Source organism: Eriocheir sinensis, unplaced genomic scaffold, assembly GCF_024679095.1.
Source record: "Eriocheir sinensis breed Jianghai 21 unplaced genomic scaffold, ASM2467909v1 Scaffold1431, whole genome shotgun sequence".
Lineage (NCBI taxonomy): Eukaryota > Metazoa > Arthropoda > Malacostraca > Decapoda > Varunidae > Eriocheir > Eriocheir sinensis.
The window spans coordinates 49,467-68,946 of NW_026110775.1; the positions used below are offsets into that span (position 1 = coordinate 49,467).

Genomic DNA, 19,480 nt, shown 5'->3' on the forward strand with positions numbered 1-19,480 from the left:
TGTATATATATATATATATATATATATATATATATATATATATATATATAATGCTCAGGACGCTAAATATGCTCCTTTCCCTTGATCAATGAAAGCCACCAGAATATATTTAGAAACCTTATTTCTCTGATATGGACATGTTCGTGAGGATATGTTATAGTTTAGCAATTATGAATTTTTTTCTAACGTTCACATAAGAGGAGACAAAAAAAAGATTGTCACATACACACACACACACACACACACACACACACACACACACACACACACACACACACACACACACACACACACACACACACACGAGAAAACAAACAAACTTGCAGCTCTAAGAATGCAATGGTTTATCAATTGCAGTAAGAAAATTATATTAACTGAAAATTGATTTTCCCCATCAGAAATTGCATAATATTGAGAAGAGAAAAGATGTTTAAACTCAATTTACATTTTTTCAAGCGGCTGTGTAAAGTGATTATGTTATCTGTGCCTTACCCAGGATGGAAATGGTTGAAATAAAGCCTCCCATCAGAGAGAGCGCCACAGCCAGGGGCGGCATGTTGTGAATACCAATGAGGTAGTTATGCGTATTGGCCTTGTTCCTGTCCCTGAAACCAGTACACACTCCAATGAGCACTGACGCCACCAGCATTAGAGAGAACACGGCCCAGTCAATGTTCTTAAATTTGACGACTGTGCCTTCCTCTATCACAAATCCCAACCATTTCCAGAGGTACTTCCGTGGACCCTTCCAGTTCAGACGGTAACCCCGACATTCCAGCAGTACTGGAAGTGTTCACTTGTGGGATGTAGATACGGTGCACAACCCTTTTTGGCAGTGCTATCGACTCTTACTAAATCATCAGATGTACGTAGTGTCACCTTGTAATGACATTCCGTGAACATTTGTTGGATTGGAAATACCTTTGCCTGCATGTGACTTGTCCTTGCAACCATGTCTCATCTTGCCTGGAGTAAACTAAACCCATTTTTACCGCAATTCCATTCACGGATTAAGAAAGACCCAGACGAGTGATGTGACCACTGGATTGCCACTGACGGTTACATTGATTTATGAGAAAAAACAATACCCAACATAAAATAGCTATTGATGTAGCAAAAAAAGTAAACCTTGACACTGGAAATTAACCGAAATAAGGTTGATTCTCTTATTGATGAGTACGAAATATGATTACACATCATTAATGTCATTAAAAATATCAGTTTAAACGACTTTAATATGAATGTGTGAGAGGTTTCTCAACCGTGGATTACATTCATAAAGTATACCAGGTAATAAAGTAAACAACTGAGTTTAGAAAACCGTCTTTGTTTGGCATTCATTGACAAAAAGGCATTCCGCTCAATGGAAACTGCACTGGTGCTGAATGCAATTCGACAACCGGACGTAGGGGATAAACCATAGCAGTCTGGCCACGTGAACATAGGGAGTAATTTAAGGGGGAATGTCAGGAAAGTCGTAACATGGAATCAGTAATTACTAGGCATTTTGATAACAGTTATTGTTCTGAAAAAAATAATTCCATATATAAAGGTAATTTTAAGCTTCATACACTTCGTATAGCGGTTTAGGGATAAGATTAGACGTTACTGGAGATAGCATCGTGCCGACCTCCTCTTTATCTCCCTGACAACTGGTGATCGGCAGAGCCACCGTGTTTTTGCGTCGCCTTTGACACCTTCGCCACGCCCACCTGTACATCCTCTCACTGGTAGGATTGAGTAGCTCACTCTTCACTTCTCCCGGGGAGTTGGGTCCTGCAGCAGATATATAGGTTAGGGCATTTCTTTTGGTACTTGACACAATTAGATTATAATGCAATGCAAAGGTTAGAGAGTTGCTCATATAGAGTTATTATGGCAAACAATAATGGACATCGTACCTGTTATTAGCGTCACCAAGCTGCTGATCAGCATGGTGATGGCAATTCCTATTAGAGTGTTATAGCAGTACGAAATGTCGTAGGCACTCGTTTCCATTCTGTAGGGAGTTACAAAACCCTTAGAAATTTATACTCTTCTGAACATAACAGAAGAAATTACTGTTATACTGCAGTATTATTATGTGAAGACAAGTAAATCACTTACCGTGTCCATTATTACGGTTTATCTACGTCACATTGCCCCTTGAGTCTGTAGCGGGTGATAACCCATTACCCCGGGACTCCGTGCCAATGCGACTTCTGGGCCACCATAGTTTACCTTCCCCAGGTTTTCCTAGGTGCCCATTTATTGACCTGCCCGGAAGGGAGGATGAACAACTGGGTAAACTCTATGCCGACTGCCCGTGAAGGGATTCGAACCCGGAACCGTGGATTCGTAGCTTGGCATGCAGCCCATTGCTCCATGGACGCGCATCGTGATATAGGTACTTGTGAAAGTGTTTTAATTTTCCCTCAACATTTATCTTTTTATTGTTATACTTGTATAAGACGTTATACTTACTGGTCAACAGTTTTCGGAACGATTGTAGTTGTCAGATACCCCAGCGTTACATTAACCGGGGCAACACAACCGTCCATTGAGAGCGTTAATTGTGGTGGTGATCCCCCGCCTCTCAGGAACTTCCCTACCACTATCCACATACTATAACAGAAGGACGCCACGAACCCAGAAAACGCGCTCTGCAAATGAAGAAATATATTGTCATATCTTTCAGAGTCAAGCAACATTGATAATGCTATAATATGACGTGTTTTATGTGAGGAGGATGTCCACTTATTGAGAAGTGGAGATCGTTTAACCTGTAGGAGGTTTAAATATCGTGCCTTTAGGCAGTAACACAGAGTGACTAAGCGATACTTTCAGTAGTTAAATCTTGAAGGTACTTGTTTGTAATAGGTTTTTAATTCTTCCTTAGATATTTCACAACCTTGAAAGACAACAAACATTATGTAACCTTATTTGAGGATCAAGACGACACAGTAATTTCAGGTTCTCTACCCTCCAGTCGTACTGAGTGCGACTTATTTTCAACGTATCAGATTATGTCACTGCTTCTTTTGTCTTTGCTGCAGAACCAATAGTCTAAAGCAGACTAATTACGAGCAGTTATATTGTCATGTCTAGAAGATATAATATTTTACATAATTACATGATGACATCACAGGAAGGAAGAGGTAGGTCTAAGTGAGTTGTTTCTCGCCAACTTTCCCTGAGATTTATACACTGGACTCACAATCATTAATTTCTGGAATGTGTTCATTTTTTCAGTCATGTTGTTTGCCAACAAATATTCATTTATTATGTTTTCTTAATTACCATCCTGTAATCCTTTTTGACTCATGAAAACGTTTTGTTTCCTTTGATATCCTTCCCCCCCCCCCCCCCACCACCAAAAAAAAAAAAAGCTAAAAAATAACTGACGTGTTTAACATTTTCTGCTCCTGGCCAGAATGACGTGAAATACGGAGGAAGTTTACCGTTCTAACTCTATACATTTTGGCGATGAAATATTTGCCACTCAACACCTGCATGGACTACATGCTGATTAGAGTCGTTGATTAGTATCGTTATCTTGCATCTGTCGGCAATTTCACGGATAATGATATTTCGTGTTGTTAATGGGGGCTATGGTGAAAACATTTGGTCCTTACTGGAAATAGACCAAAGACGATGGGTTTGTGAGAGATAACTTCTTCAAAATGTTTATTGTTTTGAAAACTAATATCAATCAAATTTTACATAATTATGTTGAATCCTGCTTGGAGGGAGAAAACATTTGAACGTTACTGAACAAACACGAAGTCAATTTTGAATTTGTGAAAAAACGTTTATTTCTCAAAATGTTACTTTTGTAACTAATATCACTTTAATTTTACGTAATGGTATTGAGTTTTGACAGTAGGGCAAGCAATAAATTTGCCTTCTTTACCGTTTACCGTTGATGAGGTTTCAGGCCCCGCTCCACTGTCAGCGCAGCACTCCGTAGGACCGTTAGCAATAATGATGTTAGCCTCAATAATAACCCTCAATATGGACTAATTCACAACGTCTTAGTGAGTGAGTCTTAATTATTTTCATGGATAGCCAACTGATGTCCTTTAAATAAACTTGGCATCATTATAGTCACTAGGCCATGTTTTGGTTCGTGCTAATCACAGTATCTCTCCTTTATATAGTATCAAAAATATCCATTGTTTCATTTTTCATTTATTTGATATTTTCTTTAAGTTATCACAATTCAGCGCCCAACGATTATTTCCAACTCACTGAACATTTATCACACACAATTTATCTTCCAGTCTCAAACACCAATCAATAGCCATGATCGGTTATGTTACGATTTCTCTTAATTTCAATTTGAAGAACTACACAACACTGGTCATTCGCTGAGTGGTTGATTTCAGGCTTCTTGTACCTCACACAGTGTATGCATTTCTTCTCAGCCATGGAACAACCTTTTGATTTATGATAACCAGCGCACTTGTAACATTTTGGGGCTTCTCCATTGTTCTTGGCAGTGCAGTTGGCCTCAAGATGGCCGTATCTTTGACAATGGTAACATATGATTGCGTGGTATCTATATCTCACAGTGTACACTCCCCATTCTAGTTTTATCTTGTCATGATTTTATGAATCAACTCTCGAACAGTTGGATCACATTTCAAAATATAGTGCATTTTGCCACCAACAACAGGCTTGATAAAAATCTTCTCAATTTTCCCCTCAACTCCAGGAATTGAGTGTAGGAACTCATTTCTGTTTAACAGTGTCTCAGTTATCTTATCCTCGGTCTCCTCCTTATGCATATTGCAGAGCATGATCTTTGGCTTTAGTTTTCTCACACTTTTTGTGCTAACTTGCTCTACATTTTCCAATTTCTGAGCTGCTTCTTTCCTTGTGTTCTCATCATCAAAGTTCATAACAATGTTACCTCCATTCGTGAATCTTGAATCAGTAATCTGAATGCCTTTTAATGCCTGGGAAACCTCATTTTTCATTTCAGTAGCCTTTTTGTCTTGATCAGAGGCCTTCACGACAATGAGATTCTTCTTCCTCTTGCGTCTGGTTACGTCAGCAAAACTGGAGCGACCCGACTCTGCTTGCTCATCACAAATCACGCCTGCCACCTCACTCAACTCCTCCTTGACACTGGACATCCGAGTTTCAACCTCATCTTTAACCACAGATATTTCTTTAGATAATTCTTGCTTGAATTCATCCAATTTTTCAACAATGTTGGTGGCGAGAGACGCTTTATAAAGACAGGGAGTGCAAATCCAATTTATTTAAGGTATAATATCCTGCTTGACTCCAATCAAATTAACACACTTTACATGACACCATATTGGACACAAACAGCATGCAATCCACTTCTCGCCTGTAAAATCTTCACAGACACAACTGGAATCTCTCAGACTCCTGGTTCTGCCCGCCATTGTCGACTCAGCAGTTCCAAGGAGCGAGGAGCTCACGCCGGCACGTCCTCACCCTACCCATCTCACTCACTCACTCACTCACTTTGTCGTATTGATTCGCTGTCATGAGCATACAGCCTTAGGTCCCCGATTCTAGGCCAAGACAACCCAGCAACTTTTGAATTTAGTAAGTCGGCTCCCACGCTCCAGGAGTGGGGGGAGTTATTTTGGGTGTCTTAGTGTCGGCTAGTATGACTGCCGACGGTCGCCGCCTGTCTAGGACATTCGGCCAACTAGTTGCCAGCATGTCGGCGACATGCTGTGAATTAGTCTCCAGACGAGTCTCAACGGTCATTTTTTTTAAATCGCGCCTTGTCTACGACAACTACGACTCTGCCAACCGATTGGCTGACAGTCGCAGACGGTCTTAATGACAGTCTTTCAGACGGTCGCCGACTCTCGGCAAGACTGTCTGTGAACTAGTTGGTCGACCAGCTGGCCAACAATTGCCAAGGAGATGGCCGACGGGCGATGACTTTCCCTACGGTTTTCCCAACTGTCTTGGCGTCAGCTTTGCCAACTGTCGCTGAATTTTACCCAGAATATTAAAAGGATATTTTGGCCCAGCAATCTCCTTTTCATGGGTCCTGGGGTATATATAATGGGCCCTGACTTTCCGTTGCGTCATTCAACCCCAGAGAGAGGCAGCAGGAGTGCGTGTGTGCTGTAATGGCTCCCAAATTTGTGCCAGTGAAACGTGGCCATTCCCGCAGGTTGTTGTTGTGCTTGCGATTGCAAAATGGAAATACAAAGCTCCTGAAGAACGCAGTGAAGGCAGTCGAGGCCCGTAGAAGAATGAGCAAGAAGAAATGGCTGCAGCGACGCATATGGGCTCGTCACTGGATGCTCTGCAGGACGTATTATGGCAGTTTTTATAGTCATCGCCGAGTGGTGGAAGATTACCCACATGGTGTCCGGATATTCAATCAACCCTACCTTCAGCGACATCTCTCAAGTGGAGCACCGGGGGGCTGCATGGGTCAAGCAAAGAGTCACATATCTCGACAACCACTATGAACATAATTCGCATGCGCCATTAACAGGCTGGGACCATCCAAGAGGCCCCTCAAGAGAGCCAACGGGCGCTACAGGCAGCAACTAAAAAATAAAAAGTGGTTAGCGGGCGGTCGCCGTCTAAAAATATTTAGTCTTGGAACATGCTGCTAACTTGTCGGCACTCAGTATCCCGCCAACATCCCGACAACGTGTTACCTAATATTTGTGAGCCGACATTCGTCACGAATGTCCTTCATTAGACGAGGACTGTCGTCACGCAGTCCATCATTATTCTTAAGTAGTCTGCACCGGCGACTGTGCCGATAGGAAACAGTCAAAATAAAAAATAAAATTACTCCGACAGTCTCTGCGAGTGTCTCAGGACAATCTAAGACTGTCGGGTACAGTCTTGATGACTTCCCAACCTCCCTCAGACCTCAACCGGAAATGACCTTTGCTCCAGACCCTTGCCGACTCGTCGTGGAAGTTTAGCATGGAATACTTTTTCGCGTTCCCCCTCGCGCCCCCACATTTCCCTTCCCCTCCCAACGTCCGCCCAGCATCCGGCGCTCGTTTCTAGTCCTCTTTCAGACCATGCGCGACCTTTTCAAATCAACACCTAAGACTTCGTGTACCCTGGAGTCGTGGGTTTTCGTGGCCCATAGTCGGCACAGTGTCAAGGAGGCCTTATCAGCATTACAGCAAAGAACCCACGCTTTAACCTTCACATCGCTTGTGTCTCCTGCTTTATATAGTACTGAGGGAACTTGAGTTTTTTTTGTGTGTGTGTGGAACAAGAGGAAGTTCTGGAGAAACTTGTACACAATTTGAATGGTTATGTAAATGGCAGGCACAGTTTAACATTGACATTTTCATTGTTAGAAAATTAACCATAATGATTATTGCACACAATTTCATACATATCTACACCTATCCAACAAGAAGAAAGAATATATTGTGTTTTCTTCTGCCCCACAAAATGGTGGTCTACGCCAGTTGCTTTTTTTTTTTTTTTTTTTTTTTTTTTTTTATTAAAATACAGGGATCGTACCTTGGCGTTGACCCAGGGAAGTAGGATACCCGCTAGAAACACCCCCGCGATTGGCCCAGAGATGGCTGTGGTAATACTGAAAATAATGTTGAAAATGTTGCCCAAGTTGCCGATTAGATGGCCGAGCGCCACGGCCACCACGCCTGTGAGGGACGCTGCAGAAAGAAGTCACATCACCCTATTAGATTCATTTGCTTTGTTATTCCATCGCTAATGTCTAAAATGCATTATTGAGTCAATTAGTACAAAACTTACTTCCCCCAATGAAAATGTCGATTTACAACATGCTCTTTGACTTATTTAACCAGAAATATAATCTAGGTGTTGCTTCTGCAAAATGTGTTGGTTAAATTAAAGCTAAATAGGTTAAAATACTCTGTCCATCCTTTTTTTTTTTTTTTTAAAGCTCCATTCTACATAAAATAGTTGTTTCTCAAGTAGCTTTGGTTTGAGGCGGGAATCGTTCGAGACGAGACGGCGAGTGGCAGTCAGACTGTGTTAGGTAACAATTAGTGGTATCAGTCTTTATACATAGCCTAAGACCCAAATATATACAAAAGATAGTCATGAATAAATAGACATGTTGTGTGCTCCAAGAATTAAAAGAAAAACACATGTAAATCAGGACATTATAAATTTACTAAATCTGTAGTTAAACAGCAATAGCAGTAGGAAAGACACCACTGAAAAGCAGGTCTTATAAAGAAGCGGACAGATAGTGAGTAACGACTAGAAGGGATGATGTAGTGTTTACAAACTAGCGAATAATTTGTCATATTCTTTCTTAATATATATTTTAGGTTCATCGTGTAGTTTAAAATAAATCTTTCTGAATTTTAACACTAGTGTTTTCAATCTTTCTTGTGACTTCGAGTGAAAGAGTATTTCATGCTCATTAACATTTACCTCTTTTGTCTTGAATTTACGCCACACCTCATTTAATCAACTGGTGGTCATTGGATTCGAATTTGCATAACGTTAGATCCTTCTCTAGGTCATACTTACCAATTAGAATTGTCAATCTCGCTCATCACATATATATATATATATATATATATATATATATATATATAAATATATATATATATATATATATATATATATATATATATATATATATATATATATATATATATATATATATATATATATATATATATATATATATATATATATATATATATATATATATATATAACTTTGAACAGCAAAGGGCAACCCCTTTATCAAACTTTGATTGCATCTCTGATTCGGGAAAAGGAAAGAAAAAACATGAACCTTTCCAGTGGTAGTCTGTGAAGCAGATTTGGAATGGAAATGTTTTTCAAACAATACACTTCGAAAGTAATTGGAAAACAAAAGTAAAAACAACTAAAAGTCATTGCTATCATGGATGATATAGAAGTTTGGTGAATAAGTTTTTTTTTTATTTCATCGAATGTTAAAGAAGCAGATTAAGGAGTAATTATGTAACAGTATAAGAAACTTACATAACATCTTGACCACGAATGTTGCAGTCTTGTTGCTAAGTCCACTGAAAAAGGGAAGAGGCTTGAGGAAGTCCTCCCATATTGTACAAGCCGCAGAGTTGCCCGAGGAGGACAGTGTGCTGTGTAAATGAAATTATAGGCAAACAAAATTAATGGTAGGTGAGAGATTTCTGATTTTCCTAAAAATTCCGATGTCAATGTTCCTTTAATTGTTTTGACTTACAGTTTTCCTTAACCCTCAGTAGAGTTCTGAAGATAACCGGTGTATTGTACACCCCCACTCATCTCATCATCCTGCCTTGCACTCTCTTCACCTTAGAAACCCACCATACTCATCCTCAACTCACCATCCTGCCAGGACCACGCCATACACTCTCCCTCACCTCAGCATCCCGCCACTCCGATTCCTGAATACTCTTGTGCCATCGCTCACAATTTATAGAATTTCTGACTATGTCTGACCACTCTAAGAATGATATTTTTATATTCTACACTGAATTTAAGTTTTATTTCATATACTTTTTAATGCATTAATACACCCCATTTTAGACATGAATGAATAATTAAACGTGATTGATAAAATAAAATAAAATTAGATGAAATAAAACTGCCGCTATCAGGTGCGTCTAATAGACATGTCGTTATTTAGTTATCATGACCGTTAGGCACAGGGTCCGGTAGGCAAACGGTCCGTAGGCAAAATGTCCGTAAGCAAACTGTCCGGCCACGTCCCGCCACACATTCCCTCACCTCAGCATCCTACCACTCACTCTCCTTCACCTCAGCATCCTACCACTCACTCTCCTTCACCTCAGCATCCTACCACTCACTCTCCTTCACCTCAGCATCCTACAACTCACTCTCCTTCACCTCAGCATCCTACCACTCACTCTCCTTCACCTCAGCATCCCACCACTCACTCTCCTTCACCTCAGCATCCTACCACTCACTCTCCTTCACCTCAGCATCCCACCACTCACTCTCCTTCACCTCAGCATCCTACCACTCACTCTCCTTCACCTCAGCATCCCACCACTTACTCTCCTTCACCTCAGCATCCTACCACTCACTCTCCTTCACCTCAGCATCCTACCACTCACTCTCCTTCACCTCAGCATCCTACCACTCACTCTCCTTCACCTCAGCATCCTACCACTCACTCTCCTTCACCTCAGCATCCCCTCCTTCACCTCAGCATCCCACCACTCACTCTCCTTCACCTCAGCATCCTACCACTCACTCCTCTTCACCTCAGCATCCTACCACTCACTCTCCTTCACCTCAGCATCCCACCACTCACTCTCCTTCACCTCAGCATCCCACCACTCACTCTCCTTCACCTCAGCATCCCACCTCAGCATCCCACCACTCTCCTTCACCTCAGCATCCCACCATTCACTCTCCCTTCACCTCAGCATCCAACCACTCACTCTCCTTCACCTCAGCATCCTACCATTCACTCTCCTTCACCTCAGCATCCCACCACTCACTCTCCTTCACCTCAGCATCCCACCACTCACTCTCCTTCACCTCAGCATCCCACCACTCACTCTCCTTCACCTCAGCATCCCACCACTCACTCTCCTTCACCTCAGCATCCTACCACTCACTCTCCTTCACCTCAGCATCCTACCACTCACTCTCCTTCACCTCAGCATCCTACCACTCACTCTCCTTCACCTCAGCATCCCACCACTATCATACAACTCAGCATCCTACCACTCACTCTCCTTCACCTCAGCATCCCACCACTCTCCTTCACCTCAGCATCCCACCACTCTCCTTCACCTCAGCATCCTACCACTCACTCTCCTTCACCTCAGCATCCCACCACTCTCCTTCACCTCAGCATCCTACCATTCACTCTCCTTCACCTCAGCATCCCACCACTCACTCTCCTTCACCTCAGCATCCCACCACTCACTCTCCTTCACCTCAGCATCCTACCACTCACTCTCCTTCACCTCAGCATCCCACCACTCACTCTCCTTCACCTCAGCATCCTATCATTCACTCTCCTTCACCTCAGCATCCCACCACTCACTCTCCTTCACCTCAGCATCCCACCACTCACTCTTCTTCACCTCAGCTGTGGTAAAAGGAACCTTGTGTCCTTCAATGCCTCAAAAACCCAATTTCTCCACCTTTCAACTCGACACAATTTTCTAAACACCTATCCCCTATTCTTCAACAACACTCGGCTGTCACCTTCCTCAGCACTAAACATCCTCGGTCAATCCTTAACTCAAAATGTTAACTGGAAACTTCACATCTCTTTTCTCATTAAATCAGCTTCCTTGAGGTTGGGCGTTCTGTATCGTCTTCGCCAGTTCTTCTCCCCCGCACAGTTGCTATCCATACACAGGGGCCATGTCCGCCCTCGTATGGAGTATGCATCTCGTGTGGGGGGGCTCCACTCACACAGCTCTCTTGGACAGAGTGGAGTCCAAGGCTCTTCGTCTCATCAGCTCTCCTCCTCTTACTGATAGTCTTCTACCTCTTAAATTCCGCCGCCATGTTGCCTCTCTTTCTATCTTCTATCGATACTTTCACGCTGACTGCTATTCTGAACTTGCTAACTGCATGCCTCCCCCCCTCCCGCGGCCTCGCCGCACACGACTTTCTACTCAAGCTCATCCCTATACTGTCCAGATTCCTTACGCACGAGTTAACCAGCATCTTCACACTTTCATCCCTCACCCAAGTAAACTCTGGAACAATCTTCCTTCATTTGTATTTCCTCCTGCCTACGACTTGAACTCTTTCATGAGGAGGGTATCAAGACACCTTTCCTCCCGAAATTGACCCATCTTTCGGCCACTCCTCTGAACGCTTTTTATAGGAACAGTGAGTAACGGGCTTTTTTTTCATTATTGTTTCCTTTTTTTTTTTGCCCTTGAGCTGTGACCTCTGCTGTAAAAAAAAAAATCCCGATATATACTCTCTCTCACTTTAGCATCACACTCTACAGCCTCCCTTACCTCAGCACTGCGCTATATACCGCCGCCACGAAGAGGCCGGATATGCCGGGGATGTGGCTCAGCTTGTCAATTACCAGGAAGGGGATGATCTGGTCAGCCTTGGTAATTTTCCCTGACGTCAGAGGGTCGCAGGTGCTGTAGGTGGCGTAGGCGACCAGGCCGGAGAAGAAAAACATGATCCATAGACACCACAGGCCCGCCAGGAAAAACCACAGCAGTCTGGCCACGCGAACATGTGGAGGGGGAATGTAAGGAAAATCATGAAATAGAAATCTGTATTTATTAAGCATTCTGATGGCAATTATTGCTCAGAGAAACTAGTTTCATATATAAAGTTAATTTTACGCTTCACACACACACACACACACACACACACACACACACACACACACACACACACACACACACACACACACACACACTCAGTAGACTCAGGACGCAGGGGCACCAGCTGCTGAGTTGTGCAGTATTTATTCATCATTCATATTGCCAAAGCTAATGTATGCCTCCCCGGCGTGGTCTTCGTCCCTTACCCTCACCCAACAACAGCAGCTTGAGAGGGTTCAAAAGAGGGCATTCAGGGTCATTATAAGCCCTGACTACCGCTCCTACGACAATGCCCTGGCCACCCTGAGTCCCCCGAAGCTCTCTGACAGGCACCAGGACGCCCTCAGAAAATTCGGAATCTCCCTGCTTCACCATCCTCGCCATCGCCACCTTCTGCCACCCGACGCTCCTCCTCCCATCCGCTTCATCAGACACCACAACAAACTCAACCCCTTCAGAGCGCCGCGAACCGACCGTTACAAACGTAGCGCAGTGCCCGCGATGGTGCGGATGATAAACAATGCCCAGTGACAGACATACCCAAAGGGCCGCGGTGGAGTTTAGCACCTCGCCGCTACCCCTCTAAGTTCCCCCTTCACATCACCCTCCCTCTCCCTGATGTCTCTATTTTTAGCTCTCCCAAACCACCCCCCACCCTCTCCCTCCCCCATTAGTTTCTTGTATTTTTAATTTGTATATTTTCAGCCTGACGGCTGCCTTATATTAATAAACCTATTATTATTATTATTATTATTATTATTATTATTATTATTATTATTATTATTAACACACACACACACACACACTCGGTTAGAATGCCACGCTGCAAGGCTTCACGGCCAAACAGGCGGTGGTTCGAGCCCCGCTCAGGCCGGGTTCTTCCCGTTGGCTAGGGGTGTTTATTGTCCCCCCTTGAGCAAGGGGAATGGGGTGTGTGGTGTGTAAGGTCCTGGCAGTACCCAGAGATCGACAATAATGAGCACTTGCTCACGTCGTGTGGATACCTGCTGGCGAAAGCGAGTCCAACTCGTGATCAGGCCGTGGTGAATTACACACACACACACACACACACACACACACACACACACACACACACACACACACACACACACACACACACCACCCCGTGGCGCAACTGGTTAGAGCGCTGCGCTGCCAGGCTTCACGGTCTGACAGGGCGGCGGCTCGAGCCCGCTCAGGTCGAATTCTTTCCGTTGACTAAGAGTGGTTACTGTCCCCCCTTGAGCAAGGGGGATGGGGTGTGTGGTGTGTGAGGTCCTGGTAGTACCCAGAGATCGACGATAAAGAGCACTTGCTCATGTCGGGAGGGCTCCTGCTGGCGATTACGAGTCCAACACGTGATCAGGCCGTGGTGAATTTCACCCACCACCCACACACCCATACCACACACACACACACACACACACACACACACACACACACACACACACACACCACTCACACACAACTCACACACCTCAGCATCCCGCCACCCTACTCTTCCTCATTTCAGCATCCAGCCATACACTCATCCCGATATATACTCTCCCTCACTTAAGCGTCACACCCTACAGCCTTCCCTACCTCACTCACACACACACACACACACACACACACACACACACACACACACACACACACACACACACACTATTAGATTAAGCATCGCCATTCCCCAACATTTGTAGCATGCCAACAAGAAATAATTATTTTTAAGAATCACCCTTGAGCTGTCTTCAGCGTGCTAACAGCGGCGAATCGTTGGTAAGACGTCTGGCAGAGACCAACGCTGGTGATGACGAGAAAAAAGCCCATGCAAAAGGTGGACCACAACGTGTGGCGAACGTAAGGGCTCAGGTCTTGGCTGTGGGTGTTTGGTAGGAACGTGATGCTCATGAGTTATGTATTGATTCAGTATTTCTTTCCTCTAAGACCTTTTTTTCTTGAGTGCATTGGTTTTATAGAGTATCACCTAAATGTTACAGTTACGATGCAAATCAATAATTCGTCAGAAAGTTCCACTACTTGAAGGGAAAAAAAATGAAAAAGGACTCTTTAGTGAACTATGTGAAAATAGTGAAAAATAAAGCCACGTGATTGAGTGAGATAAGAGCCATGGAGTAAAAACAACAAATATTGCTCGTGATATAAGTTTATTTTGAAGTATATTTTTAGTTTATTTTGAAGTTTATTATTATTATTATTATTATTATTATTATTATTATTATTATTATTATTATTATTATTATTATTATTATTATTATTATTGTTGTTGTTGTTGTTATTATTATTTTATTGTTGTTTGTTACTTTATTTTGCTGTTATTATTTTTTTTATATCAAATTTAGAGTTGATATTGCAACATACAATAACGGCACACTACGCCCTTCAACAACGGCTAACACTTACTTGAAGAACTCAAGTCTGCCGCCTCGTCCCGCTGTGGCCCACACCTCCCCCACGCCGCCCAGGTCAACGCAGACCAGCACCACCACCGCCAGCACAGATACAAACATGAGCAGCGTCTGCAACACGTCTGTGTACACCACCGCCCTCACACCGCCCTGACGAGAGGGGAAATGAGTGTCACCTAGCGACAGGATATGAATTTAAATTGTCTATGCTATTAGGGAAGATTTTTCCTCTGACCTTTTTTGTGCTGCTAAGTGATTTCACTTGCTGCAAACTTGCATTTGTTATACAAAACCATTTTATTAAAAAGATGTAGTTGTACCTAAAGGTTGTTATACATATCCAATATAATTTTCATAATGATTGTCAAGATAGGAGGAGTCCAAAATCATTTAAGATCGACAGTTGTGTATAATGTTAAAAGAAAAGACTGCTACTGTTTTCACGAGACTAAACCAGTAACTTTCTAAGTACAGCCTTGCTCATTTGGTGGACGTTTATCTTCCAACTACTGCAACCAGTCCAACTTAAATTAATAAACATCGAAATAGACTGTAAAGAATGAATACACTTTACCCAGGAAACTAAATATTATCTAGACATTACTCTGCCCACAATGTAAAGAACATGTGATTTTCAACCTTCATGCAAACGAATTTATCAAGCGTGCCTCTGACAACAGCATGAAAGTTTCCAATAAAATATCCCTGCTATGAACAGGGGTGTGTGTCTGTACAACGGTGTAACAATAAGAAGGTTTATAAATAAAACCGTTTTTTTCCATAAAGCATTGCCGTCCAAAAATATGAAAAGTAATAACAAAAAGCATTACAACTTACTATGGTGATGTAGAAAGTCACGACGGCTCCCATAATGGCCATAGAAGCAAAGGTGGAGAGGTTTGTGACGGTCACAAGGGCAAGGGAAGGAGCGTACAGACACATGCCCATGTAGAGACCGAGATTGAGGAGCGAGACAAAGGAAGACATTTTTCGAAGAAGAGTACTCCTGTATCGCCTTTCAAGGTACTGTGGGAACAGGAGCGTGAGCCTCAGCAGCCTCCTAATTTAACCTTAGGATTGTAAAAATATTGCACAGATGGTAAACTTTATTTTTATCATATTTTGTTTATCGTTTCAGTAAACAAACCTTGCCCACATATGATAAAATGCTGCTAAATATTTTTTTCCTAATATTTTTCAATTTTAATAACCTCCTAACATACACTGTATCGTGAAAGTGTCGTAAAATATTAACTAAAATTATTTAATGTACATTTTATCTATTTATTTATTTACTATTTCATTCATATTATTTTCTAACTATTTTTTGTGTTTCCCTTTTTTTCACTCATGAGAAGTGAAACTCTATAAAACTTCCTCTCATATTGGACCAAACGCCCGAACTCAAAGACTCCTTTGTTTCAAATCTTTAGTCACAAGAAAGCCGCCCTGTTGTGAGAACACGTTTCCGTCGTGCATGGCCTCATATACTGTATGAACTCTATTAATCTTTTTTTTCTGTCTTCTCTTTGAGATGAAACAGTACAGTCTGTCCGTGCATGTGGCGAGGACATTGAGATTTCGTAAAAATTTTCACATACCTTGGTCGCGTAGTCCAAAACAACAATGGGTCTCGCCAGGAAGTCTTACGGCGGATTGGCCTGGCCCACGGTTTTATGGACTCGCTCAGCACGAGTATGTAGTGTTGTCGATACCTTTGTAGAAGAACAAAGATCCGGATCTCAAAGTCCCTTGTGCTCCCTATCTTACTCTATGGCTGTGAGACATGGACACAAAATAGGCACTTGGACTTGATGCCTTTGATAAATAATAAGTGTCTACGCAGAATCATGGGACATCGCTGGAATGACTTTGTCAAACCGGGGACTACTCCAACTACTCCGCCTACTTTGGCTATACAGGCATGTTGCACGCTACCCAGAATCCGACCCTGTTCATCAGGTTGTCTCTGTAAGAGACAATCCTGCCTGGTGGAAGCCAAAGAGACGTCCAGAGAGTTCATGGCTTGAGCAAATCGGTACATCCTGCCAGGAGGTCCTCGGGATGAGAAAGGGGGGCCTACTTGGAGATTTGGCTAGAGGGACCTCCGGACTTGGCGTCGTAGGGTGGGTCAGGCGACTTGCGACCCGGCGTATGCCCCCATTAATTGATTGATGGATTCTCACTCGTGATGTTTTTGCCACACTTTGTTGACAGACTTGCTCTTATCTGATGTTTTGTGATCTATTGCATGTCTATTCATTATTACCAAGTGGATCTGGCCAAACGTGCGGCTCCAGTCTTCCAGTGATGCTGAGCAGCAGAAGACAAGAGATGGTTTCGTGGTGTGGCTCACAGTACATTATGTCACAAGAAAAATATATCGAAGAATTTTTCAGTGATCGTATACTGATATCCCGTCATTTACATCTACTATGCGTTTCAGGGGCCGGGTAACACGGTTTTTCGGAAGTATCTTCTAATAAGCACAATCTTTCTCTTAATGAAAATAAAATGCAAGGTGTATTGACTTTAAATTGTTTTGAATCATCAAACAGACAATTTTCGTGCAAATGTGTATGGCAAAAAAAGGATTGAAGCTTTATCAAGAAATAAATGTTCATCTACATGACAACGAATCCAAAAAACAAGAGCCTCACCTCGTTCAGAGAGATTATCTTCAAGTTGTAGAAGATGGGAAGGATGATCTTATGAACAACATAGACTCCAGGCACACATCCGAGCAGGGAGACGGCGATCTGGGTGCCGTACAAATAGACCTCCGTCGCGTTACCTGTCGGGATGCAGCGTTACTCGTCGGGCTAAAGACGGAAGCTTCTGAAATGGACAATATCAACCTACCATTCAACTATATACTAGCTTGAGTGTGCCCGCTGAGGGATTTACATTTTTTTCCCTCGTGCTTGATCAATCTCTGTACTGGAATGATGAAATAAAAGGATGTTGGGACTTTATCTCTTGCATCTTCTAAACTGAAATGCACTGTATAATTATTGATGTGACTGCATTCGTTTATATACGTGACACGGATGAATTTTGCATGTTATCATATTTTACAAAGATGAGTGTTTTCTCGACGTTTGAGTGAGGTGTTATTTAGACAAATCGTTATTTAACTTTTGGATGGCGATATATGCTAGTTACTGGCATTATCTACAGATGTGTACCAATAATATACGATTATCCTTTGATCTACTTCTTTATATTAATCATGCTTCAGTATGAAACACACACACACACACACACACACACACACACACACACACACACACACACACACACACACACACATGCACGCACTCACGCAAGCAAGCAAGCACGCACGCACGCCCATAGAGACAACAAACAAACAATCACAATCATACGGGCGGGCGACGAAATAAAGCTACAGGAACTTGCCAAAGTATCCATACTGATTCTCGGATTGAAGTCTTGTAACAGTATCGGCTCATTAAAATATTTATTGAAGATGAATTTTGCCCGACATAAATAAGGTAGGAAAATAATAATTATTGTTCTTGATCGGTGTGTATTAGGGAGACTCGCAATCCTGCCTTGCTGTATATTAAAGAGCTGATTGATGTGAAATATGTGCCTCACCTAGGATAGAGATGGCGGAGATCCAGCCTCCCATCAGAGAGAGCGCCACAGCCAGGGGCGGCATGTTGCCACCACCTATGAGGTAGTTATGGGTAGTAGCCCAGTTCCTGTTCCTGAAGGCAGTGTACAGTCCAATTATCGCGGACGCTACCAGCATTAGAGAAAATACAGCCCAGTCAGTGGTCTTGAACCTGATACCGTCTGTGCCTCCTTCCATCACTTTTTCCGCAATGCCCAGAGGTACCTCCGTCGACCCTTCCAGTGCAGATGTCAACCCTGACATCCTACCAGTACTGGTAGCAATCGGCGTCCAGCCGGTTGACTCTACCAGAGTCACTGCCTTTCGATCTGCCGTTAACTCCTGTCAAATCAAAATTATATTTGTTAAAGTACATCATGATCATGAATATTTATTCCACTTCCCAGCAACTCTGTAATATAGTTATTCGTAAGAATATATACGCGCACTCGCCTCACAACCGAGAGGTCCCAGGTCTGACTCCCGGGCGGAGTGGAGACAGATGGACGGTCTCCTTTAATCCGTGCTCCCTGTTCACCCAGCAGTGAATGGGTACCGGGTGTCAGTTGGGGGTTGGGTCCCGCCACCCTGGTGTGTGTGCGTGTGTGGTTCCAGCTGTACCCAGAGATCCATCAATTGTGAGCTCCATGCTCATTCGGGGATGGTACTGGCTTGCGATTGCAAGTCAGTCGTGAGATCAGACAATGGCGAAGTGCACACAATACCTTAAACGAATGCCACACCTTACCTGCCCCACGTGATGTTGGATAACACACTGACAACCACTAAAAGTTTAGCAGCCCGGCACACGTTGCAAGGTCATAAATAGATGAGTTCAAAACTCTGCAGCGTACTGAGCAATATTTTTTAAGTCTTCCAGACTGATAATGATAGTTAAATTGGACACATGTAATATTATTAGTATAAAGGCTACTTCATTTCATAGAAAACTATTTACTTTAAAGCAATATAACTTTGGACTTATATAGTTGATGAATATTATTTTTATTATCTATTTGCATCGTACGCGCAATATGTAAAGTAAACATTTAGCATGTATGCCTTAGGTCCAATTAATTTAGTTCCTCGCCAATTCCCCATGAAAACAACACGAAAAAGAATAGCACCATATCTAGGATGCCG

General features: G+C 42.8%; 1 protein-coding gene and 1 long non-coding RNA gene across 8 annotated transcripts; both read right to left on the reverse strand.

Moving 5' to 3' along the window:
* Positions 1-63: 63 nt before the first annotated feature.
* LOC126990053 (sodium-coupled monocarboxylate transporter 1-like) lies at positions 64-18,935 on the reverse strand. Of its 5 annotated transcripts, none has more exons than XM_050848616.1 (12): positions 18,791-18,935; positions 18,319-18,679; positions 17,358-17,491; positions 15,535-15,723; positions 14,693-14,847; positions 14,007-14,072; positions 11,957-12,175; positions 8,976-9,094; positions 7,486-7,640; positions 2,464-2,642; positions 1,902-1,999; positions 65-1,776 (listed from the first exon to the last, which is right to left on the reverse strand). In XM_050848616.1, the coding sequence occupies exons 2-12, from the start codon at positions 18,599-18,601 to the stop codon at positions 1,559-1,561; spliced, it is 1,815 nt and encodes a 604-aa protein (XP_050704573.1). In that variant the 5' UTR covers positions 18,602-18,679; positions 18,791-18,935; the 3' UTR covers positions 65-1,558. The 5 variants fall into 5 exon arrangements, with proteins under 5 accessions (XP_050704577.1, XP_050704573.1, XP_050704574.1 ...); XM_050848617.1 differs by having other exon boundaries at positions 8,976-9,019; positions 14,007-14,147; XM_050848615.1 differs by having other exon boundaries at positions 66-1,776; positions 14,007-14,147.
* Positions 9,102-10,299, reverse strand: LOC126990054 (uncharacterized). 3 transcript variants are annotated; one of them, XR_007743975.1, is made up of 3 exons: positions 10,196-10,299; positions 10,026-10,145; positions 9,102-9,875 (listed from the first exon to the last, which is right to left on the reverse strand). It is a non-coding gene; the product is annotated as an uncharacterized LOC126990054 (long non-coding RNA). The 3 variants fall into 3 exon arrangements; XR_007743974.1 differs by having other exon boundaries at positions 9,102-9,935; XR_007743973.1 differs by having other exon boundaries at positions 9,102-9,995.
* Positions 18,936-19,480: the final 545 nt, after the last annotated feature.

Excerpts from the sequence above, each read along its gene's own strand:
- LOC126990053 (XM_050848615.1), bottom strand. The coding sequence starts at position 18,601 with ATGTCAGGGTTGACATCTGCACTGGAAGGGTCGACGGAGGTACCTCTG. Across the intron at positions 17,492-18,318 it reads CTCCGCCATCTCTATCCTAG|GTAACGCGACGGAGGTCTAT; the intron begins GTGAGGCACATA and ends GCATCCCGACAG. Across the intron at positions 12,176-14,006 it reads ACGCTGAAGACAGCTCAAGG|ACTGCTGTGGTTTTTCCTGG; the intron begins GTGATTCTTAAA and ends TCGCGTGGCCAG.